Here is a 25,674-nt window from a genome sequence, read left to right as displayed (position 1 = left end):
GATGATAAACATCAAAGCGTGAGGCCAGCTCTTGATGTGGTCAGCCCTGCCTCCCTGCAAGCGAGATTCAGTCCTCTCAGCCCTGCTGCATCTTCCTTATGGTCCACCAGACTCCCTGCCCAAGGCAAGGTGGCACAGGGTGACGCTCCATCGTGCGTGTTCTCAGGTCCCCTGCTTCCCATCCCATGTGGCAGCCAGAGGAAAGCGGACCCCGGAAGCAGGCTCCCACCGGGTGTCCTCTGGGCTGGCATCTTTACCTCAGCTTGTGGAGATGAGGACAGCCACATGGGTGTGACGCACGCAGCCTTCTTTGTTGAGTATATCCAATAGTTTTTGCTTCAGACATTTCTAAAGTTAAAATGTTTAAGATGGGAATGGATGTGTACCTGGAATCCCAGCATTCAGTGGGTTAAAGCAGGAGGGTCCCAAGTTCGAGACCAGTCTCGGCTACATCAGACTTTTTCTCTACCTGAGTGAGACTCTGTCTCAAAACAAAATTGTTTAAAATGACCTCACTCCTTCTATGACTCCCACTCCCCTCTCAAAAAACACCTATGTTTAGTAAATAGATGTTAGTCAAACATTTCCAGTCAGCATAGTGTGTGCTCGCTCAAGCCAATTCAATTGTATGAAGTATCTGTTTTACTTACTATTGGATAATTTGGGGGGAAAACAACAACTAGGTCTCTGCCCACGTTATTCAAGGTGCGTTATGTGTGTCCTGGGTATCTGGTCCCATGCCGGATACAAGGATGTCAACGGTTCTAAGGCATGGTGCTCCCGTCAGGAGCCTTACCATCTCTTTTAGTGCTCCCTAGAAAGGTACAGAGAACAACGACCCCAGGGAGTCTCCAGGTCACATGACAGCACCTGAAGACTAGGGTTCCTGGAGCTTAAGAGGATCTACTTCCAAGGGAGACAGCAACTCCATCATCCCCACACACACCCAAGAACAGAGTGACCCAGCCAAACAGCCTTAGAAAATCAGGCCATGAGGACTCTGGACACCTGGCACACCAAGCACTCTCGGGTGACTGAGATCACAGGAGGCCCTCCAGTGCAGGTGAGGACCCTGAGGCATCGGGTCCAAAGTCTCAAAGTTCTCCATTAAGTCACGTTTCAAAACTCGGTAAGCATTCCAATCTGTGATTTCTGAGTTCAGCCTAGCTATTCCACAGAGCAGCGGAAACCCGTCCTCCTGGGACGGGGAGACTGTTCTCACAGCCTTTGACTCCATTGATGGTGATTCTCAATGACGCGTTCCCAGCATGTTCCTCGGAGAGGAATTCTATACAGAGGGCTGTGCATGCCTGAGAGGCCCCCTCAGACAGCCAAGGACCCCAGAGAGCTCCCCTCACATCAAGCCTGTGGTCAGTGAGTCCTCTTTCCCATGGCATTCTGAACATTTGGGATTATTACCAAACTTGAATCAAATTCTTATTTATATATTGACGGCTGTTTTCTAAACAGATGCGTATCAAGTGGAAGGCTCTTGTTTGTGTCTGGCAGTATCTTTTCCTGCTGTTTATTCAGTATTTGGGTCACAAGTAAATTATAAATGTGGGTGAGCGAGTGGGGTTAAGACTTATTTTTAGGGCATTTCCTCACTGGTGGAAAAACGCCGCGTTCACTTTTAGTAGTGCTCTGGGTCAGTACTTGTTGTGGTTTCTTTTTGTTTGGGGTTGATTTTAGAGAATCGTATTGGAAACTGTGCGTCCAGAACCCTAGACAGAGCGCAGTGGGTTTCCTTGCCCCCTGCATGGTCAGAGTCCTGAAAACCTAGCTCTGGCATCTCCTGAGCTTTGCAGCAGCCTGGGGCTTTGGGTTGGCAAAAGAACTGTCTTCTGCTGAGTCAGCAGCCAGACAGGAACACCCAGACTAGACTGCGCTAGGTATGGCTGTCTGGGGTTCTGCGGAGTCTGTGGCTATCTCCAAACGTTGGAAGTATTCAATCCTGCTCATGATTCCTTGAAATGAAAGAATTCCCAGAGAACTCACAACACATTCTTGTATTGTTCTTCAAGTCCTTAGGGATGACTTTTGAAGAAGAAATTGAATAGAAAGGCTCAGATCCAGAGCCTGGCAGATCTTTCTTTAAGAATGGATCTACCATGACCTGGCCCAGTGGCCTTGCGTAACCCTGAGCACCAGGAGCTATGGAGTTAAAACCCTGCTCAGTAGATGATACCTTAACTAACCGTGTGGTTCGAGAGATTGCAGAGAAATGGAGGACTCTGCTACCTAGTGCGTGACAATGGAGGGAGTGAGGACTGATGGCCATGGCTCCTTCGGGGACTTTGCCCCCATCTCAGGAGAGGTCACTTTGCTCTTCTGTCTAGACAACGTGAGCACTGATGGGTTCTCTCCAGCTCTCTCTAGAAACTTCTTAATCATTCTTTGCTTTGAATTTCTTTCCTCTTTACATGCCCATACAACTTGAGCAGCTTATAGACACCTCTGTCTCTCTCTCTCTCTCTCTGTCTCTCTCTCTCTGTCTCTCTCTCTCTCTCTCTCTCTCTGTAGCTTAATAAGGTTTTCAACAATAAATGGTGCAGATGATAGACTTCAGACTTAAGATTCTAGAAGAGAGAAAGGGCTGGAATCCTGACAGCCTGGATTGATGAGTGAGGAGGAAGAAGAATCCACAAGAAAACAAACAAATTAGTAACTGCAGTCAAGAGAGCTCATGGGAGCTTGAGGCGTTTCGGGAAGACTTTGAGGGAGTTCAAAGAATGACGTGGCCAGCTACAAGGTGAGCGCTGCGGGCTGTTCATCTGCAGAGGGCCGGCGAAGTGAGCCAGGCCAGGCCAGTCACCCTCCAAAGGATCCAGAAGAAAAGGAAAGAATGGGAGCTGAGAAGAGGCGGTATGGCCAGAGCCGCAAGTCTGGGGGACTCTCCCCAGCTCTCTGTTTGTGCCTCCACTCAGCAATGCCTGTGACTTCTTCACCCACAGATGGTGTCCCCTCTCCAGCAGAAAGAAACCCATATAAGTGCAAGGCCTGTCCCATTCCTGTTTCCCCAGGGGACGCCTGAGAATCCCCTCCACTTCCTCCCTCTCCTTCCCAGCCCTTATCTAATTGTGGCAGGAATAATTATTGGATATTTCCTGCCCTGGAAGCGGCTGCTCTTCTTGTGGGGGCCTCCATTTCCTCCTCCCTTTAACTGCCCATTCACCCTTGCTTAAAGGCACAGAGGGCCACTTTTATCCCCAGAAAGTGATATAGGGGACAGTGAGGTTTGTCTACAAGTCCAGAGAGAGGTTTCTGTCCTGGCTGTGTGGAGAATTAGAAGGGAAAGATTTGCGAGAAGGCATAGATGAGGAATGAAAAGGATAGTAAGCATCACCTGAATGAGAAAGAAACTGAGCAGCCCTCCGAGGGTCCTTGCTCTGAGGGACCTTGCCCCGGTCCTGAAGATGGGGGAAACTGCCGAGCACAGTCCACACGCAGGAAAGGCGAGGGTTTAAACTGCTGAGGTGGCTGGAGGTCTTCTGTTGGGAGGTAAAACTGAGCCTTCCCAGGTCTCTAGCAAGCCCATTTTTAAAAAGTGGGGGGATGAATTCAAAATATGAAACGACACCTCACAAAGCTTGGTCTCTCGCCACCAGCTGACGTCCTGTCTAGGAGTCATAAGGGTTGAAGGGACGTTAGGCCGACTTTTCTGTGAGCACACACCGTGCAGTGTGGTGTAAGCCTGTGTGAGATGGAATGACACTTCTGTTGAAATGTATTTGAAGTGTGGGGGAGTAAGGTTTTTAGTACTAGGCTTTGAGTCTTCTGTGTTCGTCTAGATTTTCTGCTGTAATTTGAGACACTTCAAAGAAAAATCTGGTGCTAAAGGAAAACTTTACCCCCACCTGACTCAGGTACAATGGGGGCCATGTTATACAGCTCCTCACAGAGTGAGTGTGGCCTGCCCCTCCCCAGTGGCCGTGGTGTGAAGGTGCTGATGTCCAGCTGGGACCGGACAGACACAGACAGTACCAGGAAGTTGAGCATGCAGGAACGTGGACCGCAGGGCGGAGACTTCCTGAATGAAGATAGGCTAAAGAGGCATTGTGTCCCTCCCTCTGGCTATCAGACTTTTGAGACAAAGGACCCAAGGAACTGGAATTTGCTGGCTGCTTCCATGTGCTGGACAGTGAATGCAGGGCCTCCTGTACGCTAAACATTTGCTCCCGTATAAACAGATACTCTACACCCCAAAGCCACAGAACAATCTTAAGGCTTCCCAGTCCCTCATTCAGTCTTTAGCCAATCTGTTGCTGCCTCCTTTTCACCACACCTGAGCACATTGAGGAGGTGACCACCACCACCACCACCACCGCCACCCCACCCCCCAGCTAAACCATCACCTGCCCTTGCTTGGCTAGAATGAGATCCCACTAAAACATCCAAACACACGAGCCTAAGTCCATGGGCTGCTCATTACACAGGCCCGCTGGCGGCCACCCATCTTTTCCCCATTCCTGCCCCTTGCTGACATAGATTTGGTTGTCAGTCACTAACTCATTCAAACATGAGTCAAAATGAAACCATGAAGTGTGAGGGCACGCGGGGAATCACCACAGTTTGTTAGCAATACTCGGGGAGATGGGCTGCTGTGTGGTATAACTGAGAGCTGGGGAGCATCCCCCCACCCCCCCACCCACCCCCCAAGCCCCTCTTCCCCTCCACAGGGCCAGCACATGTCTCCTGGGAAATTAGATCTCAAGGCAGTGGCTAAGAGGTGCTCAGTGTGGCCAGCATTTTCCCTACCATGGCTCAGGACAGCTTCGGGAGCCCCTCAGACCCAGGGCTTCCTCTGTGTGGGGACAGGCTACCTTTCCTTCAGCTGTGACGGGAAAACTGCCATGTTACGTGAGAGAAGGCATCAAGGAGTTGACTTACGACACAGGCATGAGCTTCATGCCAGGGATGTGCCACAGTTTTCGGGACCTCGTCCATCTGAGGGGCTCAGAGTCTCACTCTCCTCACTCTCTGCCCACTCTTCAGTCTGCAGCGCCATGACGGTGGGACAGACTTCTTTCATCATTTATCAGCCAGCCTAGAGCTTGGGAAGATACGTGGAAGTTACTCTGATCCTGCAGTCCGAGGGTCGAGAGGGTCTCAGAAGACCGCAGGTTGGGAATGGGAAGCCTTCGGCTGCCCTGACACCCTGGTACTCCCAAGCCATTTATTGAGGGCCTTGCCTTTCCCCTGAGGCAGAAGCCCCATGTGTGATAAAAATGAAACCTGACCAAGCAGTCAACCTGTGGACTGAGAGCCTTCCCCTTGCCTTGGATTCTCTCAGTGGAACATCACACATGCCCCATCCCTTTTTAATATGTAATTTACATAGCTGAGGATGACCTAAAACTCTGCACAGGTGTGTGCCACCACACTCAACTCTGGGGTCACCCCCAGAGCTTTGTGCATGCTGGGCTCAACTCACTGTACCAGCTGAGCCCCTGCCCTTCCCATCCCTTCCTAAACTCGGCTAATAGTCCCAAAAGATAAATACCCTGAGCATCTTGTAATGGGATTGCATTCCGAAATCCATTCAGAGTCACCATAGACATGACCGAGTCTCCCCTCTCACCCACTCTGTGTGAAGAGAACATGGCAGGTGGTTGGTTACCTTCCAGCTGCTATTGACACAGCACCATCACATTGGATTTGCTGTTTAGTAAGAACTAATCTATAAACTGCACAAGGAGATTTCAGGGAAAGGACCTCATAAGTGTTCGAACGTTCTGTGGTTTTATTTTGTGGTTCAAGCCAAGCCCCTGAATTCCCCAAGTCCTGAGCCCTGCCAGCCCCGGGCTGACCGATATGACTAATGCAGTTACCCACAGCCTTACCATCCTTGGTCATAAAGCCGCTCCAGCTGGAGCGAGCCTGCCAAGCGTGCAGGGAGCCCTGCTCACAGTTCAGGACGGTCGGAGGGCTTTGGAAACGTTCCCCCAGCCAGCTGTCTATCCACCCCCACAGTTGTCTGTCTGGAGATAAGTCTCCCAGGCTGGTCATTCATAGATGCGTCACGGGAGTCTTGGATGGAGCTCTCAGCGAGGCTCTGCCAGGCAGGTCCACAGAGAGGTGGCCTGTGCTGACTCGGGACCAAAAACGCCCCCACAGTGTCCTAAGACATCCCTTTGCCTCCGTGTCCCAGATCTGTCATTCATTGGAATGGGTTCTCAGGGTCAGGTTCTTTATATGTGGGAGCTTGCTTAATATGAGAGGGAGAGAGGGGGGGAGAGAAGGAGAGAGAGGGGGGAGAGGGAGAGAGAGAGAGAGAGAAAGAGAGAGAGAGAGAGAGAGAGAGAGAGAGAGAGAGAGAGAGAGAGAGAGAGAGAGGTTAAAATGAGTTTCTATTCTCCTTTCCATTTAGTGACGGATACATATTTTCCATTAGTAACGCGTTAAACTCTTTTTACTTTTTAAGAACAGTGTAGGTGGCATATTTCACAATCTTGGCAAGGCACTCATGACATTTGGGAAGTAAATCAAAATTGGAGGCCAGAAGTATTGGCCCAGACTTGGACTGCCACTTCGGGAAATGTAGCAGAGGGGATGGGGTGAAGGGGGTAGAGAGCAATCTTCGATGATTCTACCGGCTTCCCTGGGGGTAAATGATCCTTTGTGTTGATGGGAGGGAGTGGGTGGGGGTCAGCAGGAATAAGACCCGCCCTGGATATGGAGGCTGAGGGTGGACAGAGGTGATGAGTCTCCTCCACCCTGGTTTTTTTATAGTCACAAATTTATTTCTTGCCATTGACTTAAATAGAGATTCTCTCCAGTTAGACTTAAACAGCCCTCTGAAGAGTTGAGTGAGGGGCTAGCATCAGCTTGAGAGCAGCTGGATCCTAAGAAAAGAGCCGTCCATCCTGGGAAAACCGACAGACACAGACCACAAAAAAAACATGGCCAGATCACTAGGACGGTCAGTGCGTCGAGGGCTTTGATGTTATTTTTAGAAGAACACAAAAATCTGAATCAGAATCAGATTTCCCTCTGTTTCCTCTTCCTTGGACTGTCCTTGGAAATTCATTTCCCTGGCCATTTTCACATATTGCTGTGTTCACTGTGGGGAAACGCATTGCCTATTTAAATAGCATGAGTAAACACAAAGAAGCGGGGTTTTAGAGGAGAGCTTGGAGTCCCCACTGCTTATAAATGGGACCGAGGAAGTCACAATCAACTGTGCCTGGAACCAGACATCCGGCACAGAAAGGGTGGAAGTTGGAACCCATCAACCACCAAGTGAGCATGGCGTAGTTTCTGTAAAGCATCCTTCCTGAGGAGACCACATTCCGATAGAATTATCTTCTTCTTTAGTTACATCAAACTACCTTTTTCTTGCTCACTGAGAGAATTTTATTTTATTTTTTTTTAAAAAAAGTCAGTTGCAAATTCCTGCCAATTTTTGGTGGTAAGATTTTTTTTTTTTTTTTTGTATTATTAATGGCAAATGGATGGAACTAGAAAAAATCATCCTGAGTGAGGTAACCCAAACCCAGAAAGACAGTTATGGTATGTACTCACTCATTGGTGGATTCTAGATATAAAATGAACAATCAGACCACAACCCATAGAACCATAGAGGCTATATATATAGCATGGAGGTCCCTAGGACGACTGTGGCATATAATAAATTTCAGTTTTACTCAATTATTGAAAAAAAATAGCCAAATGAATGGAAACACATGAACTATGAACCAAAGGCTGAGGGGCTCCCAGCTGGATCAGGCCCTCTGAATAGGTGAGACAGTTGATTGGCTTGATCAGTTTGGGAGGCATCTAGGCAGTGGGACCAAGTCCTGTGCTCATTCCATGAGTTGGCTGTTTGAAACCAGGAACTTATGCAGGGACACTTGGCTTAGTCTGGGAGGAAGGGACTGGACCTCCCTGGACTGAGTCTACCAAGTTGATCGCAGTCCTCGGGGGAGGACTTGTCCTGGAGGAGGTGGGAATGGAGGGTGGGCTGGGGGTAAGGGGAGGGCGTGGGAGGGGGGAGAATAGGGGAACCCATGGCTGATATGTAGAACTGAATGGTATTGTAAAATAAAAAATATATATCACAAAAAAAAAGTCAGTTGCAAATTCCTGCCAATTTTTGGTGGTAAGATTTTTTTTTTTTTGTATTATTAATTGGCAGTAAAATGAAAAGAATGCATGCATTGTGATGCAGCTGCTGAGAGTCTGGCGTGCGGGTAACTGTTGTAAAGGGAGTATAAAAACAGATAGAGGGGATGAGGGGCGCTGGAGAGACGCCCAAGGAAATTGGTTACCGACCTACTGCACGGCTCCCTGGGCTGGCAATCCCTGGAGTCCCAGTTGCAAAACTACTAAACCTGGTGTTTGGAGCGATCCGAGGTGGAGTCATCCTTGGCTACGAAGCAGTTCCAAGCCATCCCGGGCTACACCTAGTTGTGGGTTTTTGTTTGTTTGTTTGTTTGTTTTTTAAACCTACTTGAGTATTAAGGGTCATAGGTCGTAGGTCAACCCCAAAGATACTAATCCTATCCTGACTTGTTGAAGTGAGGAGAAGACAGTGCAGTTTGCCCATAGGGTGTGTTTACGTTGGCCCCCAAGCCTGGCCGGCCCTGGACCTATAGTTCTGCAACTCTGAAGCCCTCCGCTGGTTCTTTTCCCACAAATGACCAAAGGCAAGGGTGTCACATTGAGCCTGGTCTTGTGAAATTGTTCCTTTCCAAAGCACGTAATCTTCCCTGGGTGACACAGTGCAGCTTTTAAGAAATACATGGGGGAGAAAAATGGAACTTTTCAATATCGCTTATGTTTTGGGAGATTTGCCATGAAACTGTTTAAAATGTAAATTCCTACACACTGACCTAATGAAGTTTAATCTGGTCTTGCACCCCATCATCTCCCTGGCAGGAAAGCCGTAAAGCACCTGCTCCTCTTGGAGGGAAGCTGCGTGAACGCTGGCAGGGTCTGTGTGGGGCTCACGCTGGCATCTACAGCCCGGTAATTTCAGAAGATCCCTCTGTAGGACATGCCATGAAAATTCTCAATGACTTGAGTAATGTCCCCAGGGCTAAGAGAATCTAATGTCCTTGAATAGGGTCCATGTTAGCAACACATCCAGTAACTGTGTGGAGCAATCTGATTAGTTCTCCAAAGCGCTCAGCCAGCTGGAGTTGTAGACTTTCACAAGGCTTTAGGTGGGATGTTTGTACAAACTCATCCGTCACTGCCCAGCCAGCGGCTCCCACCTCCCCAGCTACTCAAAAAGTACATTTTGTTTATAAAGCCTGAATCTTTCATGCGCCTCCTGGACCATACAAGTACTCCAGTAGATGTTCAAATGAAACCTGAGATGTTTGCTAAACATTAATTCACAAACCTTCTATCCAGTAGAGAGCCTTGTTCTTCCAGAGAGACTCTAAGGTGGTCCTTATCAGTGAAGGTTCTCCACCTCCTACGGAAAGTTCTTTTTCATAGGTTTTCAGATAGTTCCAGATTATCTCGAGGAAGTAGGAAGTCTCCTTGCATTAGGGTCAGTACCCTGACCTCTGACTCCTTGAGCGTAAGTCTCCATTCATTAATGTTTCTGTTGAAACATCCTAAACCAAGAAAATGGTCATTGTGACTGTTGACATTTCCTTCCTCCAAAGGAGGGGAAGTTTCATCTGCCATCTGGAGAAACCATTTACAGCGGAGTGAGGTCTGGAAATAAGAGGACAGAAAATGAGTAAGATGCCTGTTCTAGATTGCTGCGCCCTCCAAGGATTTTCAAACACTGTGCTCTGGGCTCCCAGGGAAGGGTCTGGACTTCACCCTGCCGATGAGCTTTGCATTTTGTGAGTTTATCAGAAAACTACTTAAGAGGGAAATACATTTCTTAAATCGACTTGTTTCCCAAGGAGATGAAGCCCTCTGGGCTTCCAAGGCCTCCTAACAAAAAACATCTGCAGGACTTCCGGAATTTTCCTCAGGCCTTGAGCACACACCCACACATTTCCAGTTCTTTCCTAACCATGAAGTTGGCTCCCACTGTTTTTGGTTTTATGGCCAACTCTTCCATCCATTTGTTCCATTTTGCCCTTTATTCCAACTTCATTTCTTGTGTTGACTCCATGGTGGGTACTGGTTCTCTGCTCTGGGACAGAATGAGGCAGTGTCTCTATAACCCTATCTGTGATGAGGGTCCCCTTCTGATGCTCATGGGAGTCACTCCATCTCATGATGGTCTGATCCACACATTTTAAAGTGAATAGGGACATAATCAAGCAACATGGAGCATCGTATGTGCCTCATAAACCTCCGAAAGAGGTTCACCTTGTGGACCGGGGAGCCTGATCCGAGGTGTTTCTGGGACAGTGGGATTTGGTTTGTGTATTTGCCTGTGTATGGGAATGAACACAATTTTTTTAAGCTTCTTCAAAGTTCTCCTTCAATTTAGAAAACACTCAACTCTGCTCCTTTCTGGGTACAGCCCTCCTTGCTAATGACTCTGGGGGTTTTGCTCACCACCACATAGGTTTTGAGGGATTGCTGATCTCAAGGGACTTGAAAACCCCAGCTTTGTAGACCGGAGAACTTGAAGCCGTAGTTTGGGGGTTGGAGAGATGCAGTCAAGAGCACTTGCTAATTGGATGAGGTCCCCACACCCACACACCCTTCTGTAACTGCAGTTCCAGAGACTCCAACGCCCTCTTCTGGCCTCCATGGACACTGCACACACAGTGTTCTCACACACACACACATGCAAACAAGACAGCCCCACACCCGGGCACCGCAGATTCAGCATTCAAGGGGGATTCTCTGCGTCACAGACAGTGCCTAGCTCCTGTGCCCTCATGCACAGGGTAGTCTTTCATCTGGGCACTGTTTCATTTATGGGGGGGAGGGGCTACCTTATAACTTCAGCACCTTCTGATAGCAGCACCTTTAATGCTAATTTGGGGGAGAGTCACTTCAACATGGGGATCCACACATACTCAGACCAGACTAGTTTCTGTCCAGATGATACAACTTAAGAAATAACATAACAGTGGTGGGTTTGTTTCCAAAGTAAAGTTGTTTCCTTTTGCTGTTTGGTCTTTTATGCTGAAGCTTCTGGGTCTGTTGAGTTCTTCTGATGTAAAGTCGGGCATCAGAGTGTGCAACCAGAGGAACCAGGCTGAGGTCTGAGGGACAGCAGCATTTAAAGAGCCCAGGAAGAAGTCCAAGAGAGAAGAGGCAGGAGAGGTCCATCGGGGCCATGTGCCACCATGCCCAGCTCAGTGGGGTCTTTTAAAAGGAAAGGGCTGTGTTACCACCGATCTGCCAGTACATGACACTGAGGGGAACTGGCAGCATCCACTGGGCACTGGGCACTGTCTGTTCTCTTGTTTTGTGGGGAGGGGCAGAGATGAGCAACCAAGACAGCTAGGACTCTTCACAGCAGGAGATGGTAGTGTGGTGAATCACTGTTCTAGAAGACTCCAGCCAGCCCATTGGTGGTGAAGGCACTGCCTCCCAGATTCTTGCCCAGCACATCAGATCCAGAGCAGTGCTACTGTTTTGCATGCGAAAGATTAATATTTGGATCACAGAAATTGCTGCCAAAGTGAGTAGCTAGTAAATTCTCTGACCGCATGAACCAGAATTCCCAAATGTAAGCCAGATCGTGGGTTATTATTCATAACCATACGTCTGCCTGAGATCAGAGGATTGAAGAGGCCCGTGCACACCAGGAAGCTCCCACTAGATTCATTGAGGGCTTTATATAGAGGGGGGAGTCACAGCCATGTGTGGCCCTCAGCAGTCACAGGTGGAGGATACCAAAGTGCTAGAGCTGTACTACAAGACTGGCATACCACCTGGTCTTGAAGAGGTTACAGGCTGAGAATGTGCCAGAAAATTAGGAGTCATGCCCAGGGACCATTCTGTGTCCGCTGACCTCCCTCAAACACAGGCAGAGCCCATCCAGTTGCTTCCTAAGGAGAGCACATAGAGCTGGACATGAGCGTCTATGACAACAGTATTTTAATAGGAAACTTAGGTTTGGGTTATTTGTGATTTACAAAGAAGCCAAGGCGCTTTCACTCCGGCACCATTGGAGGCCAACCTTTTAAACCTATTACTGTGTGTGCACAAGACGGAAGCGGGGGAGGGGGAGTGTGCCACAGCGTGCACATGGAGGTCAAAGACCACGTTGTGGGGTCAGCCTTCTGCTTCCATTCCTGATGGGTCCCAGAGACTGAGTTCAGTGCATCAGGCTTGCTTGTCACACGCCACCTCGCCACCTCACGAGCCCAAAGCCAGCCTTCAGCAGAATGCCTACACTGTTTTCTCTGTGCTTCTTCTCTTCTTAGATACTTTTCACACCTTCTAACTGTCAGACACATGTAACAGTTCGTGTGTGTGTGTGTGTGTGTGTGTGTGTGTGTGCGCGCGCGCGCGCGCGCGCGCCATAGATGTGTACTTAGATAAATAGGCAAGTGGATGGATGATAGAGATGATGATAAGTACATGGCAGAGATGGACAGATGATGGGAAGAGGCACAGATACATACATATGCAATAGATGTAATGGAGGGTGGATAGACGGATGAATGACGGACAGACATTTCTCCTGAGAGTGCCGCCTCCCTTTGTGAGCAGCTGCTCGGTTGTCTTGCGTGCTGGAAGGTGAGGAAGACTGGTCTTCCATACTCGCTTAGCCTCCCAGAGCCTGGAGGGCTTTGCTGCATGCATGTTAGGGAAGGAAAACACTCAGACTGATCCTGCACAAGGCCTCCGGTGTCCTGGAAGCACACCCCTGTGGTCATGGTGTCCTGGAAGCACATCCCGATGGCCATGCTGAGGAAGAGGACAGAGCAGTTACAAGGGGGTGCTTCCTAGGCATCCCAGGCAGTTGAGGGAGCAGCCAGCTGGAGACGGTAGACAGGATTCATGTCAAAAATCTAATCAAGTTGCCTTTACAACCCCACAAGCCTCCCCCACCCACACACCCACACACACACACACACACACACACAAGTGTCCTGTGGCCCAAGCACCACACTGGGCCCCTCAAGATGTGAAACAGGTGCAGAAGGGATTTAATAAGGGACATTATGAAGCAGCTAAGAAACTAGGAGCATATTAAAGAGGACTTGTTCCAATATCAGCTCAAAGAAGAAACAAGGAGCAGCCTTTTCAGGAACACAAGAAGTATTTGCAATGTTAGGCATCATTAGAAGTCATCTACTACACAGGGGGCATCATGGGGTTCCACAGTGGCCACAGGGACTGCACAGGATTAAGTTAGACGTACACAAGAGTTCCCTTGACTTCAGGGGGACCCCATGGTGGTAGCAAAGGGGATACCTGTAGCATGAATCTTAAAAGTTCTTATTAATAAAATCAAACCTGAAGCCAGGTATTTGGGGTGAATGTTGGAAGATCAGAGAAACAGAACAAGCCACAGCTTCCTCACCTCGCCAGTTCCTCAGCTGATCCTGTTTCCTCAAACTGGAAGCTTCTGAGTCCTCATCCAGAATGAATCTCAGCTGAAATGCTGCTAGAAGCCTGAAAGCTTAACCAGCCAAAAGCTTCTAGTTTCTGGACTTCCATGCCTTATGTACCTTTCTGCTTTCTGCCATCACTCCCTGGGATTAAAGGCTCACTTTCTGGGATTAAAGGCGTGAGTCACCATGCTTGGCTGTATCCTTGAACAGATGGATTTCTGCCTCTGGAATGCTAGGATTAAAGGCGTGTGCTACCACTGCCTATCCTAGGTATCTAGTGGCTTTTCTGTTCTCTGACCCCAGATAAGTTTATTAGGGTGCACAATATTTCAGGGAACACAATTCCACCTCAGATACCAGGGCATTGTTAGGGAGAGGAAGCCCAGATGCTAGCTAACGGGTTATTACACAGATTGAAGTAGGGGGTGACGGGCCCTGAAGGAGATGACAGGAAGAAAGGACCGAGGGAGGAAGTGCAGGACAGGAGCTCCATCTGAACACTGATGGCTCCTCGGCTGTGAGCCAAACACCAGCAGTGTCTCCACTCGTCCAGAATTAGACTCTGGAGATGGTCTCTGGAGAAAGAAAAGGGAGATTCGGGGTTATTGTAAGACATGGGGCCGGAGGGAATAAGGCCTACGTTGGATTTCCGACATTCTGCGGTTAGGGATCTGTGGATGCTTGGGCAGTTGTCCAGAAGGGAGAGGGACCGTTGAGAGTGAGTGAGGTGTCCCAACAGACTTTCAGAACAAGAACTGAGTTTGGCTAACTCCAGAGTTACAGCTGGTGGCCACTTCAGCAGGAATGCCAGGCCCTACAAGGATGCACAGACACCTGCAGTCCAAACACCCATACACATAAAGTAGAATTAAAGAAAATAAAGTAAAACATTTAAATGCCATTGAAAGGAAAGAATGGTGGAGAGCTAGAGACAGCTCAGCAGTTAAGAGCACTAAGGGACCTTGAAGGATTTTTTTCTTGTAAGGGGACCTGGATTTTTCCAGTCCCAGAATCCATGTGTCTGTTCACAACTGTCCACAACTTCAGTTCTGAGAGATTCACCATTCTCTGTAGGCCTTGGGCACTGCACACATGGTACACATACATACACGCACATAGAACACTCACACATATAAAATAAAGTCTTCAGAAAGAAAGAAGGACACAGATGTAACTCAGTCGCTGAAGTCCTTGCCCAGCATGCAGAGAGAGCCCCAGTCCACGCCTCAGCTCCTACTGTGGCGGCAGGAGGATCGGAAGTTCAGTCATCCATTGCTACAGGATGAGTCCGAGCTATACAAAACTCTGTCTCAAAAAAAAAAAAAGGAAGGAGAGAGGAAAAAGAAAAAGAAATGGTCATGTGTCCTGAGGACATTCCTTGCTGAGTCACTCTCTGGAATGCCGAAAAATGTCGCTGGGTCTTGGATCTCTTGTCTGGGTAACTGAGCCATCCATTATCTCCCCACAGACTAGATGGCAGATGGATCTCCTATGGTCTGTTTTCACATTATGGAATGTGTTCAGTGTCATCAAAAGGGTCATCTTCGATGAAAATCAGGGGCAGGAAGTACGGGACAGCAGAAAGTCACTTGCAGAGCCATCGTGGGCTGTGAGCTCAGCCCCTTATTCACTGCCCAGGAGACAACCTCAGCCTGAGGGCTGGGACAGTGTCATAGAGCGGTTCTGTAGGGAAGCCCCGCCCTTGAGGACTCAAGGGTCTTCTCATGGGGCTCACCCCCAAAGAGCAGACCCTTCTAAAGGTGCAGGGAAGAAAGGCTGTACGTGATCTGGTGTGGACTAACAATCAGACTTCAAGGGTCAGGGCTGGAGTGTGGCCCAATGGCAGAGTACTTGCTTAGCATGTGAAGGACACGGGTTCTACCTCCAGCTAGGGCCTGGGACTTGGGCTTAATTTGTAGAGAGCTTGCCCAGCGTATACAAGGTTGGATTCCCAGCACTGCATACACTGGGGATGGGGCCTCACACTTGTCATCCCGGGGAAGATAGAAGCAGCTGGATCAGAAGTTCAAAGTCATCCTTGGCTGTGTAGCAAGGTTGAGGCCAGCCTGGGCTAGACGAGACCCTGTCTCAAAACACAGAAACATCGAATAAACAAAAACACTTCAGAGGTCGCATGGATGTGAGCAGAGCGGGGTGGAAAATGCCAGGGCTGTTCCACCACCCAGCCATGCCCTCCCTCCGGCCCCTTAGGGTGGAGTGAATGTCCCAGGTCAGGTGAGATCGCTCAGTAGGAGACATTCTCAAGCTTTTAGGTCCAAGTGATACTCATTTAGGTGCCTTATGGTGGCTCCCCCATCTCCAAGCATGGGGTTCCAGCCATGCAGAGACCGCAACAGTCTCCTCTTCTCAAATAGGTTGTGGTAGTCAAGCAGCATGCACGGTCGTCACCATGCCCTCGGCCACCCACAGACCCTGTCCACCTGCAGGCTGCCCACCCTCTGCGGCCCGTCCCCTACCCTCTCAGAAGTCACTTCTATACCCTTGTATCTTGTTCCTAAAACACGTTGCTGCCAGCTGTGTCCTGTCCGACTCTTCTTCCCCAAGCTGTTTGGGAGACATCGTGTCCCCATTGGCCACACCTGCCCTCGGCCTTACCTGGTTTCACACCTCAGTTCCTGTCTGTGGCGAGCATTGCCCAGGCTGCCAGTGAGTCTCCAGAGCCACATGGCCATCTCCCATGTGAACTCACTCCCTCAGATGTACAAGGCTAGTTGGCTACACCCTGCCTCAGTTTCCCCCAGAGAATGAGCAAAATAACGATACGTGCTCTTGGACTTGGCAGGAATTAAAATCTAATGGGTTAACGACGCTGGAAATGTCACTGTGGCATGGGCCACTGGGGTAGGTGTGGGTCCAGCAGGCTCCCAATGTCAATACTTAGTATACTTTTCCTTTAACAAGACCGAGTCCAACCACTCTGTCACAGGGAAAAGGAATGCAATAGCCCCTTGGACTGACTGGATTAGGCCGGCACAGTTTTCCTCAGGATTATCCCTAAGGGAGGTTAGCACCCCATGACAAATGAGGGACTTGCCCTCTGTCCCCAAGATGAGTCATGTGACCCTGGAGAGGCTCAAAGAGGGTACCTGGTGTTGACCGCTGGAACTGCATGATCATCCCCTGGCCCTGTGCCTCCCACCAGGAATGTTGATTGCATTTCAAAATTTCAAATTGAGATACTCGGTAAACATTAAAATTCTTCCTTTTATAGATTTTTTTGCAGGCTGATGTCTGTACACACCCCTGATTCTTTGCAACTTTTGACGCGCACACCCCCCAGCCACAGCGGTCCCACCCATTGCTAAGCATGTTCCGCTCATCGTGGGCAGCTGTCCTCAAAGCAGCCAGGTTCAAACATTAGCAGCCCTGAGCCTCCTGGAGGAGGAGGAGGAGCAGCAGCAGCAGCAGCAGCAGCAGCAGCAGCAGCGTCCCGCATTCCAGAGCCCTGCCTCACCCGCACCTCAACTGCCCACAATATTTCATTATCTAATCAGATGCTGAGCGCGGTCTGATACACGGGCCTCCTTCCATAGAGTCTGGGTGGTCTCCCTGATGACTTCATCATGAGGGCCAGGGCAGCATTCCGTCTGCTGTGCAGACAGCCAGGCCCAACCCTCTGCGGAGCCAACAACCACGAGTTCTACAGGGCTGGTGCAGGGCTAAGGCAAGACTGAAGTATTTCCTGAACGGCTGGCTCATGGGGTCTGCAGAACTTAATGGGACTTAAGGGTGGCAGGCTGAGCCTCGGAAACGGCAATGCTGTTACAGTGGTCTCCAAAGGGGTTCAGGCTGGCGGTGTAGACCAGTGGCAGAGCACCTGCCTCACAGGTGCCAGACCCTGGGCTCGAACCTCAAAGCCAGAGAAAAAGAAGGAAAATGCTCTAAAAATAGAACTGGCGTGGGGAGAGCCAGACAGCGGCAGGGGAGTAGTGAGCAGCCAGCCACCCAGCAGTGGCTGGGGGGGGGGGGGGGGGCGGCGAGGAGTGCTCCTCATCGATGGATGCTGAGGACCGCTCGGGAGAGCAGCTTAACTGAGCTGGCCAGGTCCACAGGTGCAGAGTGGCCGCAGAGGCTGTCCCAGAAGCATGCCAGGGAGCCCGTAATCTAGTTAGGGCCAGACTTAACTAGTTTAGAGCCCTTTTGTTTTCAGCAGGATTCGGGGGATCAAACTCTTTAATCTTGTCGACTCTTTTGTTTTGTGGTTTTTTGTGTCTAAGAAATCTTTTACAAGCCAAAGTTTCAAAACTTCCCTGTAATGTTTGCTTTTAGCCATTTTGGTGGTGGTGGTGGTGGTGGTGGTGGTGGTGGTGGTGGTGGTGGTGGTTGGCCGGGGTTTTTTTAGTTTCACCTCTTTCATTTGAGTCTGATCCATTTCAAGTGGAATGCTCCTGGGTGGAGTCCTGAGACTAGACGTGAGAGCTGGCTTCATCACGTGTGGATTTTATTTACTTCAAATTTTTTATTACACACACACACACACACACATATATATACATATACACACACATACATACATATATATTTGTGGGGGAGGGGCGCACTCGCGCATGGCGTTTGTATGTGTGTGGAGGTCAGAGGACAACTTCCGGGAGTCAGTTCTCCCCTTCCTCCGCCGTGTGAGTCCCAGGGGTGGAACTCGGATTGTCAGTCTTGGCGGCCAGCGCCTTGACCCGCTGAGCCATCTCACCAAGCCCAGGCGTTATTTACTCCTCAACTACAATCTGTTAAGTTATTTTGGAGAGTAGTGCTAAGGTCCTTATCAACCTTCATCGTCTAACGAGTCCAGTGTTGTTCAGTTGGTCCTCTTTAATTCACACTGTGGGTGATCTAGCGTGTTTACAGATGTGAACTGCTCATCCGTATGCACAACAGACAGTTCTAAATTCTGGGGTAAAGAATGAGTTTCCCGGATCCTGAAGATGTCTGCCTTTGCGGACATCTCGCGGATTTTCCAATGTGTGCCATCAGCCTTACAGAAACTCAGTAGCACTTAGGAATTCCCCCAGGATCACCAAGAGCCGTAGTCTACTGCCCTCCGAGGAAGGAGGAGTTTGCAAGGAGCCGGGGAGGGCAGGAGGGTCTGTGGCCGGTGCCCATGAAAGGTGAGACAGGAAGAGTCGGCTTAGGAAGGAGAGGGAATTTCCTACCATTCAGCCTTGGGCTTTGCGTCACCGGGATCTATTCTGCTCTACCAGGAAAGGCTGCAGCCGGATTGAACATCCTGGTGTGCACAGGGACAGGGTCTGTCCTTGGAGACGGGTGTTGGGCTTCTCTGGCCTTTGTCCAGTTACGCCTGCACACATACAGTCTGATGACACTTTGCCCTGTTTCCTGATGTAAACGTTCCCAAATTCAGGAGCACTCTCGGTGGTCTCAGCACACCTCCTCCAGAACCACGGAGTTCAGTAAAGTTGGCTTTGAATTTGGCCTCGCCCTCTGGAAAATGACTGGTGACCAGGTACACACCAGCCATGACTCCAGAAAGGAAGGACAGGGTGTCGGATGGACAAATTCCTGTTTATGCTGTCTTCTAGGGAAGTTTGATTGAAGTTAATATGTAGCTGACAAAAATGTTTTTTTTTTCCCTTTGCCTCACTCAAAAGCCAGACCTCTCTCTGGGCTACAACTTAGCACTAAGGAGATTTTTCTTATTAAAAGATAACCATCTCCTCCCTGAGCGCCATGGAGGGAAGTGGTGTGGCAGGACACGGTGGTATCTCAGCGGCAATGCACACAGGAACCTCTAGGGATTGTGTGGAATACAGCTCCAGGGGGCCAGAGCCATGCCTGGGACACTGTACTTCTAGTGAGTTAGGCATAAAGTTGGAATGACTGACCCCACCCAGAGACACATGGACAGAACTCAGTCAGCCAGGATCCAGGCAGACAGCCTTTGATGCCAGGCCTTTCTAAGGCCAGCAATGGCTCCTCCCTGCCGGTGTTCCCCACTTCCCCATGTCATCACCAGGGGACAAAATGGGATTGCTGCTGTTAAACGTCCAGGGTGCCACCTCCCCGAGATGCACGGTAGAAGGATGGTTCTCATTGTCCCACTTCCTAAGAAGCCCATCCCTGTGGGTAGACTGGGGTGGAGGTGGGGGGTACGGCACACGATCTTCCAGGTCCTTTGAAGTGTCCACAGACTTGTAAGATATATTCTGTGTCCCTGCCCTACGGAGATGGCCGTGGGAGGGAGGAGACTTTCAGGGATGCTGCAGGAATTTGAAGAGCTTTGTGGATTTGGGAGTTTTGAGGCCGATGTGTAGACACCTTCTCTCGGGGCAGTTTTATTTTTAACCTCTTTACACAAGGAAAGGAAGAGGCGGAAGTGGGTTTTCGGAGCTGGACTTTTCAACAGAGGATGGAAACGGCTGCGGCCGCTGATTAGCACAAAGGGAAATCTTCATCACCTGTGCCTGCAGCTGCTGCTCACACTCACGGTGCACTCCCCCGCCCAAGCAGGACTTCCTGGGGAAAGCCCCAGCCTGACAATCCAAACACACCTCCCAGGAGCACACTGAGAACGTGCACAAATGCCCAGTTACCCCACAAGGCGGGGTTCAGCCTGGCAACAGCAGCCAGCCCCAGGCCCCAACACACATTCTCCCCCAGATGCCCCCTCCCCGAGAGAAGCAGCCTGGGAGCTGTGGAATGTTCTCGTCCATCAACACCCAGGAGTTGTTCAAATTGACAAGCTTGGCTAGGGCCAAAGAAGAAGACAATCGTGTTGGCGTGAGGGTGACGTGAAACTGGAGTGTTTCTGGTAGAGCCCTGAAAAGGTGCAGCCACTGAGGAAAAAGTCTGGTCATAGCTCAGAAACTTGAATGTGGAACCTGCCATGGGACCCAAGGAGTCCTGGGGGTAGACACCGGAAACTGATAGGAGGGACTCAGGCCAATGTTTGACCCACGTGATGGTAGCAGGGCTGTTGGAAATAACAGAAGTGGGGTGGGCCAGTGGAATGGCTCAGCAAAAGAAGGAGCTTGCGGTGAACCCTGGAGACCTGTGTTTAATCCCTCAGGACCCGTGTAAAGGTGGACGGAGAGACCTGACTCCACTCAGCTGTCTTCTGCTCTCCAGATGTGTGCTGTGGCATGCATGCCCAGGCACACACATATAAAAACACTCAGATATGCCCATTAGTAGATGAAAAGACAGACTGAGGTATATCCATACAATGGAATAATATTCAGCCATGAATATGAAGCACTGGTCTGTGCCACAGTGTAGGCGAGCCCCCAAAGCTCATGCTGAGGGAGAGAAGCCAGACTCAAAAGGTCGCACATCACGTGATTTCCTGTTTTATTGATTTATAGAAGAGGGAAGCCACAGAGATAGAAGGCTGAAGGATGGTTGCCAGAGACTGGGGAGGGGGAAGCCAGGGAGGGGGATGGGGGGGCCGCAGGCAGACTGCTAAATGGGTCTGGATTTCCCTCTGAGGCCAGGAAGGTATTTTGGATCTAGATAAAGGTGAGGATTGCACAGTGCAGGGAAACCACTGAGTTGTGCAATGAAGAGGTGACCGCCTGTTCCAGAGGAGACAAGCCTCGAGCTTACTCCAAAGCCAGACACCCATCCGAGAGTGCAGGTCAGAGGTCTGCCGGCAGTGAGCGGAAATGAGTTCACAGGGGACTCTGTGGCTTCCCCATCAAGGGGGTCCAGGAAAGGGTTTGAACATGGGGAATGAGGGTGGTCTCGTGGCCCACATACAAGTCCTGTGGTAGCTGGGGACCTGTGTATTCCTCGGCTCTGGAATGATTAGACGCCCCCCTCCCCCGCCCCCCGGCAGACTTGCAGGCTGTGAACGGTAACGATAGATGCCACCGTGAGGAGTGTCCCATCCCCCTGGAGTGATCAACGTAAACACTGGCAAGGGGTGGCCTCCACAGGACATGGGGAACTGAGGCTCTCTGCCGCCTGTGTCCAGTCCCAGGGAAGCTAGACCTATCACCACCACAAACCAAGCCAAGATGGACGTGACTGGAAAAGACTCATAAAAGTCAGAGCCAAAGCATGTTCTTTTCCCGAACACACAAACAGCAATCCAACCACAGTGCTTCAGAGACGGGGAATGTAGGGTCCTGGGTCCGGCCCACAGTGCCGCTGTCCCCAGGGGAAGCCACACAGTGGGACCGGCCTCTTGTCTGTAGCGTTCTTCAAAGAGACTGTGATACACATCTCCACCACTGCTCAGGATGCTGTCTGCCCTGCCCTGGCTGGGCTTCTGGTGGTGTGGCGTGGCTGGATGATGCTGGAAGGCATGCAGGATGGGGGAGTGGAGCCCTGTATCTACCACTCGGGCACTGAGCCAGATGGAGCCTCAGGGACCTTTCCAGACTCCCCTTGGGTTGAGGATGCAGGGTGCCTGAGCTCTGGGGTGCCAGTCTCTGTCTTCAAAGAATGGGACTCTCCCGTCCACCTGTGGCTCCTACAAGAACCAATAGAAGAGGGGCGTGAGCAGCTTTGAGGAAGGTCTCCCTGCTCCTGGATGGGCACCTCCGTGACATCCACCCCATACCTCACCTCCTATGAAATTTGTCCTCTCACTTTAACCCCATGAGACACTAAAGATGACCTCTCAACACTCAGTAAAGACAAACCCCTTGCAGTAAAGACAATGTGCAGTCAAGACTGCCCGTGTGGGCCATCGAGGAAAAGACCAGAACCAAAGATGTAAGCCTCCCCCATCCCAGGGGCAGCATGGGGCGTGGAAATGGGGCCGTAGACAGGTCTCGACCCCTTCAGCGACTTCACATAAATGGGACCCTTTAGTACTTGTTATTACTGATTATTTCATAAGCGTCGGTCTTTCCGAGTTCGTATCTGTTGGAGCATGTATCAGTAATTTCTGTTGAAGGCTGAGGAATATTCCATTGTAAGGATATGCTGTGTTTTGTGTAGTTCCTGTACATGTTATATTGAGAAAATTGATGGGAGCATTTTACCTGAAAGAGACTTTAAAAAGCCAAGCATGTGTCCAATCCCAGGAAAGCGACTCAACATTTGATCACTTGCCATGAGGCTTACCTGTCAAGCACTCCTGTGTCCCTCACTGAATTTGTTTCCCCTGGGGCTCTCTGACCTCTTCCCTTAGCCAGCAACCCCTCTGGGGTGGCTCTGGCAGAAGATGGCCATTTACATGACGTGCCTGAAGTTGGTAGATCTTGGAGAATGGGAAGTGCAATTGGGAAAATGATTGTAACTGAGAACGTATGCTTGATTTCGACTGTGACACTGAACATGTGTTGTTCCCACAGGGCCAGCCGGGGCCAGTGGGCACCCAGGGGTACACTGGGCCCCCAGGGTTGCAAGGCTTTCCGGGACTACAGGGCCGCAAAGGAGACAAGGGCGAACGGGGAGCTCCTGGGCCAACCGGACCAAAAGGAGATGTGGTACGAGCCCTGGCTGGGTCCTCTGCTGTGGGTGGGCACTGGGGGTCCTGACTGGGTCCTCTGCTGTGGGTGGGCACTGGGGGCCCTGGCTGGGGTCCTCTGCTGTGGGTGGGCACAGGGGTCCTGGTGGGGTCCTCTGCTGTGGGTGGGCACTGGGGGCCCTGGCTGGGGTCCTCTGCTGTGGGTGGGCACTGGGGGCCCTGGCTGGGGTCCTCTGCTGTGGGTGGGCACTGGGGGTCCTGACTGGGTCCTCTGCTGTGGGTGGGCACTGGGGGTCCTGGCTGGAGTCCTCTGCTGTGGATGGGCACTGAGGGTCCTGACTGGGGTTCTGTGCTGTGGATGGGCACTGGGGGTCCTGACTGGGTCCTCTGCTGTGGGTGGGCACTGGGGGTCCTGACTGGGTCCTCTGCTGTGGGTGGGCACTGGGGGGTCCTGGCTGGGGTCCTCTGCTGTGGGTGGGCACTGGGCCTTTCTGTTCTTTAATTGCTCTGATTATTCACAGGGAGCAAGAGGCGTCTCTGGATTCCCCGGTGCAGATGGAATTCCAGTAAGTGTTTGGGAAGATGAGAAGGTTTAAACATTGTGTGTGTTCCAAGCAATGCGTTTCTAACTTAAAGAAACCTTTGAAATGGAACGGCTTCTTTGTTTATAGCATCAAACGGGGTGGGGTGGGGGTTTCTCTACATTTGGCTTTCTCCTGGATTCCAGGCAAACAATGGGTTTCCTTCCTGAAGGTTCTTATAGATAGGGCTTCAGGACTGAGTCTGCTTTGCTGAAACTTGACCTTGTTGGCAGTCAAAGAGATAGAGCATGGCTCACAGACGTTAAAGAGCTGGCCTTGAGAGTTCATCTGCCGTATGGGAAATCTGAATATGAAGTGACCCCGCAAGGACCAGGATAGAATGAAGCCGCCACAGTTTGAGCAGTCCAGATTCTCTATAGTAATTGCACATAACAAGTCCAAAGGAGAGTTCCAGGTGGGGGTTCATGCCTGTCATCCCAGCATTTGAGAGGATAAGGCAGGAGGATGGCCATGAGTTCAAGGCCACACACACACACACACAACACTGCGTGGGGGGGGGGGGGAGTGATTTGCTCATGAGAAAATCTTAAAATGCAATAAAAGTGTTTTTATAGGCTAGTTTACTTTACTTCTTGTGGCAAAAAAACAAAACAAAAACAAAGCCAGCCTGACTCACAGCCTTCCTCGTAGGACTCAGCCAGCAGATTCCCAGGGCAGGCTTCCTGGCCAGACCCGAGCTCAGGGATGAGTGTGTTTATCACCTCATCCTGTCAGCCGCTATGGCTAGAGGCATGGACTCTGTGAACCTCACCCATGTTCACCGTGTCTGGGTCCTGCTGGCATGTGTCTGCTCTCTTGCTGTGCACACAGGGAAAGAGACGGTTCCCCAGCCTCACTAGCAGGGCTGATACCACGAACAGGAGCCAGGGAAGGAAGTCTGCTCTTTGCCTTCAGAACCATAGCCCCACAGTCTTAAAGGAAGCGGAGCAGAGGGAAGGGGGCCATGTTTAGCAGAGCATGAGCTCAGCATGCCCCGGTCCTCGGTATCACCCATAGTGTGCTCCAGCAGACTTGGGGTTACACCACACAGTAGTCAGGGAAAATGAAGTAATTGTTGCATTCCTTGGGATCTTGAGAAACTGACTGAATACAGAATCCACACATTTCCAGAGATAAACAAATCATAAAAGATGTTTTCCCACAAACAGCCTGGAACTAAATTGCCCATTTTTAAACTACTTCCTGGAACTCTTTGGACTGCCCGGCAGTTCCGTCTTGATGGTTTGGTAATCCAAATTAATTAAGATGGAGGAACATTATGGGATGGAGTGGAAACTGATGTGTCTCATTTTTGTTCATTTTTCATGCATATGCTTATTTCATATCAAATGATTACCAAGTTAGAGGGGCAGTCGCCACCATGTCCTCAGTTTCAGCTCTGCTCACAGATGCCAGAGTCACTGCAGAGAATACAGCACAGATGATGTGGCCTGAATGTCATTTGTCAGTGCTCATCCGTTTGTGCCTCTTGATCTTAAGGGGACTGTATCATGTTACATGGTCGAAGCTGTGTATGGCAGCATCCGTGAGGAGCTTAGAGCTGTGTCCCAAAGAAAAGTGTCTAATGAGATACTGAAAGATGGATGTTTAGGTCAGTGTGACTTGACGCTGTCTTCAAAGGTCAGTTTTAAACTAAGGCCATGTTGGTGTGCATATTCCAGTGCTGTGGGTCGGTTCTAGGAAGGAACCACACTAGGCAGTCTCCACCAAGAGGTGAAGACCTCAGCCGTGTGTCTCAGAGAAATGCCGCACGGACAGCAGAGCTCGGGTGAACCCTGTAGAACGCTAATCCCTTGAGGCGGAACTGAAAGGCCAGGTCTAGAAGCCCCTCTTTTCCTTCCCCAGAAGGCCCACGGAAAGGAGAAGGGACACTCCTGAACCCACAGAACAGCAGGGATACCACCAACTCACCACAGCACAACTGCACAGGCCAAGCCACCTACAGCAAAGAGATGTGCAAAGAGAGAAATTTCTTTTAGTATTTTTCAATATCATTGTTTATGTGGGATTTGTTCCCAGACTCTTAAAATTTTCCAAATTTCTCAAATCTAAAAAAAAAAAAAGGCATCCAAATGGCCTCAGAAACCACTTTGGAATGTGTTTGGTTTTTACCAAGATACATCATTTAAAGAAACTGCGCAATTACAAAACATACCTAAATACCTAAATGCGTACTGTTGAGGTAAATATCAAAACAGATTGTGTTCTAAAAAAGCATGAATTGTAGACTATTGGC

At 50.1% G+C, this 25,674-nt stretch overlaps 1 protein-coding gene across 2 annotated transcripts in view; it reads left to right on the top strand.

The window, feature by feature from the left end:
• Positions 1-25,674, top strand: part of Col4a2 (collagen type IV alpha 2 chain) — a 142,551-nt gene that overhangs the window by 66,032 nt on the left and 50,845 nt on the right. For both annotated transcript variants that reach the window (XM_006981330.4, XM_006981331.4), the window contains exons 5-6: positions 22,721-22,855; positions 23,358-23,402. In XM_006981330.4, the coding sequence (XP_006981392.2) occupies positions 22,721-22,855; positions 23,358-23,402 (180 nt within the window). The remainder of the gene's footprint in view (positions 1-22,720; positions 22,856-23,357; positions 23,403-25,674) is intronic.

The sequence above is a fragment of the Peromyscus maniculatus genome, chromosome 17 (assembly GCF_049852395.1).
Source record: "Peromyscus maniculatus bairdii isolate BWxNUB_F1_BW_parent chromosome 17, HU_Pman_BW_mat_3.1, whole genome shotgun sequence".
Classification (NCBI taxonomy): domain Eukaryota; kingdom Metazoa; phylum Chordata; class Mammalia; order Rodentia; family Cricetidae; genus Peromyscus; species Peromyscus maniculatus.
The sequence above is the reverse complement of the archived record's forward strand: the minus strand, read 5'-3'. Positions and strand labels throughout refer to the sequence as shown.